General features: G+C 50.4%; 1 protein-coding gene across 1 annotated transcript in view; it reads left to right on the top strand.

Moving 5' to 3' along the window:
* RPTOR (regulatory associated protein of MTOR complex 1) overlaps nucleotides 1–7,585 on the top strand; it is a 393,373-nt gene continuing 385,788 nt past the window's right edge. The window contains exon 1 of the mRNA XM_006145668.2: nucleotides 1–439. Coding sequence (XP_006145730.1) covers nucleotides 278–439 — 162 coding nt within the window. The 5' untranslated portion in view covers nucleotides 1–277. The remainder of the gene's footprint in view (nucleotides 440–7,585) is intronic.

Genomic DNA, 7,585 nt, shown 5'->3' with positions numbered 1-7,585 from the left:
GGACCTGGGGGCGAGTGTCCGTGCAGAGCCCCTTGGGCTGCCCCGTTTCCCCCCAGCTCTGCTCACCCGCTTGGACTTCCCGCGCAGAGTTAGAGTCAAGGCGCTCCGAATTTTTGCCCGAGTGAGGGTCTCCGCACACTCCCCCATCCTTTTTCAGTGCCGACTGCCCCCTTTCCTTTCTGCCCCTTAGTCCGCCAGTTCTGGTGCACATTCGTTTTTAAGGCTGGAGGTTCTCGAGCGCTTGCTTCCAAGGACTCCCCCACCCCCTCCCCTCCTCATGGAGTCCGAAATGCTGCAGTCCCCCCTTCTGGGACTCGGGGAGGAAGATGAGGCCGACCTTACAGACTGGAACCTGCCCTTGGCTTTTATGAAAAAGAGGCACTGTGAGAAAATTGAAGGCTCCAAATCCTTAGCTCAGAGCTGGAGGATGAAGGATCGGGTAAGTGGATCCCAATGGCACCCTTGGACTCGATGGTTTTTTTCCCATGAAGAAAGTTCAGACACAAGAATGTCCTTAGTAAAGCGTTGCTATATATATATATATATATTTAAAATCTGGCTACATGTTGCAAGTCATGGAAAAAGCAAAGACCATTTCAGACTCCAGTTTTTGGTTGAAAATGGGAAAGGCTGTTTTGGTTAGTTGTTATTCATTGGGTAGTATTAATTCCAATTAAATTCTATTTCAGACAGTACAAGTTAGGTAAATTCGATGCTTTGGTATTCTTCGTGCTATTAACACCTAAAGGAAAAAAACCTGGGTTGTAATGGATATAATATTTATACCTAGGTGTCTAGTCTGCTTTGTGGTTAGTCTACTTTGTGAATATCCAGGATGACTGAAGTGCAGAAGTCTGATTTAGTATACTAGGAAACAAGATTACTGGAAAATGTTCAGCTGGTAACAAATTAATGCAAAGCTATCTTCAAGTTACAGCGACCCTCATCCTAGTCCTGTAAGCAGTCTCTCCTGAAGCCAGGCTTCCCTGTGATGTGGCATCCTGTTGCTGTAACTGGCAGATCAGATTTCTTCAGTGGTGGAGTTAGGGTGGGATACTGTGGGTTGGAACTTGGGTCCAGGTTTACAGGGTCTTCTTGGTGTTGGAATGTGGACAGTGACTCCCAAGCAGCTGGTAGGAAAGAACACAGCCAGTTGTGTTGAGTGTGTGCTTCATTGACCGTTATCTGTTCACTCACCAAGGTGAAGTGGTACTGCATTTCCTCTGCACATTCATGTCTTTTGGTGTTTTAGCTTCTCTTTTCAGACTTAATTGAGCATTTCAGTGGTAAAAAGGAGAATTTAGTGTTACAGTGTGTGATTTGCTCTAGGCTTCTTTATAGGTTTATAGAAAATTGATTTTTCGGGGACCAGCAGTTAACGTAATGGCTGTGTTGCTGGACTCCCACGTAGTTGACTGCTGTTCGCGTCCCGGACCCAGTGGCTTAAACTCACGCCAGGCGCGTGTGCGTGTGTGCCCAGGATCCTGAGAGGAGAATGGAGGAGAAAGGATTGCGGCGTGTCCATCCCCCCTGGGGGATGATTTCCTCGCTTTCTCTCTCTCTGTCTCTCTCTGTCTGTCTGGCGAGCGCACGCACCCTATAGCAAAAAACCTCTCCAAAAAAAAAAAATAGATTTTTCATATATAATGTTGAACATACGTTTTAAAAATTTTATATATGTATTTATTTATTTTTTTATGTATTTAAATTTGACCAGAGAGGGAGAGAGAAAGTGAAAAAGCAAGACTCCAGGTCTAGGACTCGAACCACAGTTGGCCATGTGAAAGTCCAGCACCCTTAACAACCACGCCACCTGCGGGCCCTGAACATACATAAGTTTGCGCTTATAGTAAGTCTTGCCAATCAGTCACTAGTAACCAGTGCTTCAGTTATTGCTCTGGCTTCATTTTAAAGGTTAAGAAAATTTGCTTCATCCAAAAGCAGTCTAAAAAGAAAGTAAATTGGTCATTGGGAGAGGTAGAATAAAGTCCGTTTTGGACATCCTTAGTACTTGTTATAGAGTTAGAAGTTTTTTGTGGTTGCTATGCTTATGTAAACAGAAATTTTTTTAAATAAAACAATTATTTTTATTTATTTATTTATATATTTATTTTTGGAGCGGTTTTGCTATAGAGTGTGTGCGCTCGCCAGAAAGACTGAGACAGAGAGACAGAAAGCAAGAAATCACCCCCCAGGGAGGATGGCCACACTGCAGTCCCTTCTCCATTTTCCTCTCGGGATCTTGGGCACGCATGCACACGTGCCTGGCGTGAGTTTAAGCCACTGGGTCCAGGACTTGAACCGTGGTCAACTACATGGGAGTCCAGCGACATAGCCATTACACCAACTGCTGGTCCTGTAAAAAGACATTTTAAAGCAACACTGTCTAAACTTTTTTTTTTCATCCTGTTTTGGGGGCACCTTTTTTTGTTCTTGTTGTTCTGTTGAAATGTGTTTCATTTTACTACCCTAAACCTGTGCTCAAAGTGTTTGAAACTTATTTATAGATATATTTTGATATTTTAATTAAAACATTAATTTATGAATGATTAACATGCTCTGATCAGCTCTTCACAAGTAATTAAGAGAAACAGATGTTCTGTGAATCGTGGTAACTACTGAGATTGCTACTTAGAAAAGGATCAGGAGAGAAAGTTTGCTGTATCTGACCTTTGCAAGTCGTTGACTGAAAATCAGCTACCAGTTTTAGTTAAGTCTGGCACCTCAGAGCCCTCAATAGTCTCTCCTGAGCTCAGATCACGAGAGGCCCTTTTCAGCATGCCCTACTAGGACAGAGGTTGCAAATTCAGATGGTAGGCAGTTGGAAGGCAGCATAAGTGAATGAAACAGGCCAGATTTAAGAATGATGGCACAGTTTGAAAGAGAAATAGCAGCCAACATGTGACTCACTGTCTAGTAGATTGTTCTGGAGAGTGGAACCAACAGGGCCCTGGAAGGACATGCCACAGCTAACGGGGCAGCTGGGCCTTGGCCAGGTCCCCCTTTGAGGAGCTAGATTTTTTTTTTTTTTTTTAAATGCAAAGTCTTTCAACTGAGACATTTTGGTACTAATTTAGATAGTGGCAAACACAGGGCAGCCCAGCACTGTAGGCTAAGCAAACCCCGTTTGTGGGCTGTTTGGCCAGTGAGTTCGACCGTGTGTGACTTGGTTGACTCGTGCTCGATTAGGGCACCTACAGGCGGCCGCTCTGACCCTTGGGAATCTTGCACCCAGACAGCGGGGGTCCGTCTGTGCTAGAGGAGGCCTCCGGTGGTCTGATGGAGCTGCAGCTCCAGGAAGCAGCATGTGTGTGTGTGTGTGTGTGTGTGTGTGTGTGTGCGCGCGCGCGTCGTGCTATGCTGGAGGCTGTGCTGGCCACTGACTGCCCGCAGTGTGAGCTGGGTTTTTGTTCCCGCTGTGATTGGTGCAGCTCCACATGTTTATTTTCTGTGTATCGTAATGATTTTTTCTGGTGTTCTATGTAGTGGCCTTGTTACTTGATCCCTGAAATTGACATCTTTACCAAAGTTGACTCACAACTTGGAGAATGTTTTTGCCACTCAACATTTGGCATCCTTCCAGAGCTTCAGCACGTGCCCATTCTGTCCGGATTCTTGTAACCTGTTTTGAATCAGTTCTGGTTTTCAAACGCCACTGTTAGCACATCTTAATTACTAAGTTACTGTTGGTTCAGTATTGTTATCATCAAATTAGTTTGTTGTTCGGTCAGTTCTATGTATAGTGAAGCATCCAGTGTTTAGGCTTTTTAAATATGAGTTACAGTTCAAATAGACCTGTGGCTAAAACAGATGTGTATGGTTGGCCAGCCCTCTCTATAGGTTCTGCACCTCCAGGTTCCATGGTTCAAAAATAGTCAGAAAAGAAATGTGTCTGTATTGGACATGTCTGGACTTGTTTTTTCCTTTCATTGTTGCCTAAACAATGTAGATTGATAACTATTTACATAGTATTTACAGTGTATTAGGTATTACAAGCAGTAGAGAAGGTTTAAAGGATGTGGAAAATTGTGCATAGGTTATATGAAATACTACCATTTTATTGATTTTTAAATAATTGGTGTGTACTAATTGTACTCATTTAAAGGGTGCAGTATAATTTTTTTTCCCCTTTCTCTCTCTCTCTCTTTTTTGAGAGAAAGATTTTTGCTATAGGGTGTGTGTGCTGGAGAGACACAGAGAGACAGAAAGCAAGAAATCACCCCTGCAAGGGACGACCACTTCTCATTCCCTTCTTCTCCATTCTCCTCTTGGAATTTTGGGCATGCATGCACATGTACCTGGTGCGAGTTACAAGCTGCTGGGCCCGGGACTTGAACTGCAGTCAGCTGTGTGGGAGTCCAGCGTCTCAACTACTGCACCACCTGCGGGCCCCTCTCTGTCTTTCTCATTGCTAATGGGTACATGTGCTCACCAGAGAGAGGGAGAGGAGATGGCACTCTCCAACGGAGTGTGGTCATGCTGCCATTGCTCCTCTCCACCCGTCAGATGAGGGCATGTGCACGTGTGCTCTGTGTGCTTTTCAAGCTGCTGGGACTGGGATTAGAACTGTGTTCAGCCATGTGGGTCTGGCGATGGCTGTGGGCCAGTAGACTATGGGTGGGCCCTGGCGTGGCTTTACAGCACATGAGAATAAGTGTGTCGTGGTCAAATCAGGGCAGAGCGTGTCCGTCATCCCAAACATCCATCTTCCCTTTCACTGGAGCATTGATGACCTGTTGCCGGTGTTCTGAAACGTGATGGACCACGCTCCTGTCTGTACCGTGCTCTGCTGAGTGGCGCTAGGCTCCATCCTTCTCATCCCGCGTACTCCTGTGTCTGCTGACCGGTGTCCTCCCCGTCCCCCGCTCGGTACCCTTCTCGGCCTCTAGGGTCACTACTGTACTTTCTACCTCTCTGAGGTCAGCTGTTTTAGTTTCCGCATATGGGGAAGCCTTTAAAAGTCGCGGGAAGTGTGTATCATGAGAAAACTGTTCGGGTTTCATGATTTTTGGCATCAAAATAAACTTGTACTATAATTTCATTTTCCGTGAACTTTTTGAAGTACAGTTTTGGGAGTGAGGCCACCAACTACGCGTTTTATGCGGAAGACTCAAGCATCAGCAAATTACCGTTGGGATCCCGGAGCCAGTCCCCGCTATGCCAAGGGAAGACTACCTTTCTCCTCTGCGGTGTCTTCACAGCCAGCCTGGGCTGAGCCGCAGCGGAAGTGGAGCAGATGAGTGGGTGCTGGGCAGGGCCGCGAGCAGGGCGACCCGACTGCGCCTGCTTCCTCCCTGCTTCCCCCGCTTCCCCGCCCAGGCTGTGTTCTGTGCCGCAGAGGCTGCTTGCGACCTGGTCAGCTCTCACGGTCCCTCTCTGTCCTTGGCGTTGCCGACCTCGCAGCGTTCTGCACAGCGGACCCGCCCTCCCTCGCCTTGGGGTCTTCTTGGAACTCCAGACCTTCCCCAGGGCACCAGCTGCCCCTGACTTTTGCTGTTTGACACCGAACGTGGGGCCTTGATCATGGAGACCCGCCAGTCTCTCCCATGCGTCTGGTCGTAAACGCTGCCAGCGTGCCAGTGAACCCGAGAGCCCCCGTCTGTAGCTAACGCGCCCTGAAACTCCCGTACCCGACACTTCGTTGCCTGCTCTGCCTTAGCTTTCTTCGTTACAGGGTACGGTCGCCTCCATCTGCTGCTGTTTAAGCGCTTAAGTCTAGACGGATCTGGAATTCCTGCCTCTTCCTTTCCTTCCTCGTCCCCTCAGCATCGTGGGACCTACCAGCTTTTCCTACACGAAGCTTCCATTGAGAACCTGCCGACCTGACTTCCAGAAGTTGGCGTCTTACGCCGACTGCTTCATCTTGTCTCCACTGCCGCCATCCCAGGCAGCCGCTGTCTCTGGGTGACGCAGCCATGCCCTGGCTGGTCTCCCTGCGTCCTTCTTGCGTCACAACCAGTTCTTCACCCAGCGATGATGGGAGTCAGTCGGATCCCGGGCCTCCTTACTGCTGCTCTGCATTGGCTTCCTCAGTGCCTGGAGAAGGCACACCCTGCTCTGAGGTTCCCAAAGGCGTCGTGATCTGGCTGCTGCTTCCCCTTTTGCTTCTCGGGTAGAAACACCTGGGTGCCCACCTGCCCCGCACCCCCGTCTGTGCTCACTGGCTCCTGTCACCCGTCAGTCACTCCCAGGCCACTTCCCTGTCGTCCATGGGGGCAGCCGGCCAGTCACTTGCGATCACTCACAGTGGCTCTTCATCTCTGCTTTTCCCGATGCTCTCTCCCCTGGAAGTGAGATCCTTCTCATCAGCAAGAAGCCAGCCCGTGCCCCTCCGCAGGACAGTGCCTGCTCAGCACACAGTGAGGTGTGGCAAGTGGGTGTGCAGGAGGCGTCTCTGCGGAGGCCCAGCCACCACGGTTACTGACAGGTCGTTGCTGTTGTGTCATCAGAGGACACGAGGCTTTAATGAAACGGCGCACAGGCTGTTAGATGGGTGACAGGAGAGGAAACAAAGCCACGTGGAGACACAGAACTGACGATCCGCGCCGCGCCGTCAGAGGTGGCTCTAAGGCCCGGCCCTCGGGCGGCGGCCGACCGTGGGCCCGCGGTACCAACGTCATGCTGTGCCAGCGCTGCAGGTGTGGCCGACCAGCCCAGCGTGCTCACAGCGCAGTAACTGGGCACCAGGGCGCCTGGGTCTGAGGCCCTCTCGGGGTCTGCGCGGTCGAAACTGTGCTCACGGCACTGGGAGGCGTGCTGGCCTTTTCCACCCGAATGCCTGCTCCAGCAGAGCCGAAGGTGGGCAGGGCCGCCAGCACTGAGCAGGCGTCAGGTGGTGCCACTCCTCGGCTCTGCCATGCACCCGCGGTGTCCGTGGGAAAGCAGTGAGGTGAGTGTGCCAAGCCGCAGTGCTGAGGCCTTGCACGCCCAGCCCCCAGCTGCTGCTGTCAGACACACATGTGCCGGGAGCCGGGCCCACAGACCACCTCTGGGTACTCGGCAGCACATTCTCGAGAACGAAGCAAGTGCGCTGTCTCTTTAAGGAGGACAACTGGCAACAATTGTTGCTCATGATAAATTTGAGTTTCCAAGTGATTTTAGAGCTTTGGAAAACCCGTATCTGACTGTGAGTGCCACAATCCCCAGTACTTACAGGCTTTTTGATGAAATCGGTGACATTAGTGAGTGTGACTTTCTGGTGGCTACTGTAGAGTAAACGTGTCCGTATTCGAATACCTGCATGACTCTGGCCAGGTTCCCGTGGCCAGCCCCGATGAGGGAGGTGCGCGGGGAGAGCCCCGTGACCTTAGACCAGTGAATTCTAACGGAATCTAACAGGCCGCCACTGGTAAGGTTTCACAGGGGGTAGAGAGAGGGGTAAGAGCAAGGGGAGGAAGAGAGGACAGCGCCTGTCTCACGAGCCCCCTGCGTCGTGACCCCGGCCCAGGGCGTGCGTCCTGCACCGAGCCCAGCCTGCCTTGTGGCGAACAGGAGTCTCAGGACTGTCTGTGGCATCGGAGGAAAGTGAGCCGAGACGTCAGGCAGGAAGGAGGGCCGTGGCTGCTGGGCAGTCGCCGAAGGGCCA

This window comes from Tupaia chinensis, unplaced genomic scaffold, assembly GCF_000334495.1.
Source record: "Tupaia chinensis unplaced genomic scaffold, TupChi_1.0 Scaffold000159_1, whole genome shotgun sequence".
NCBI lineage: Eukaryota > Metazoa > Chordata > Mammalia > Scandentia > Tupaiidae > Tupaia > Tupaia belangeri.
This window is presented reverse-complemented; position numbering and strand designations above follow the sequence as displayed.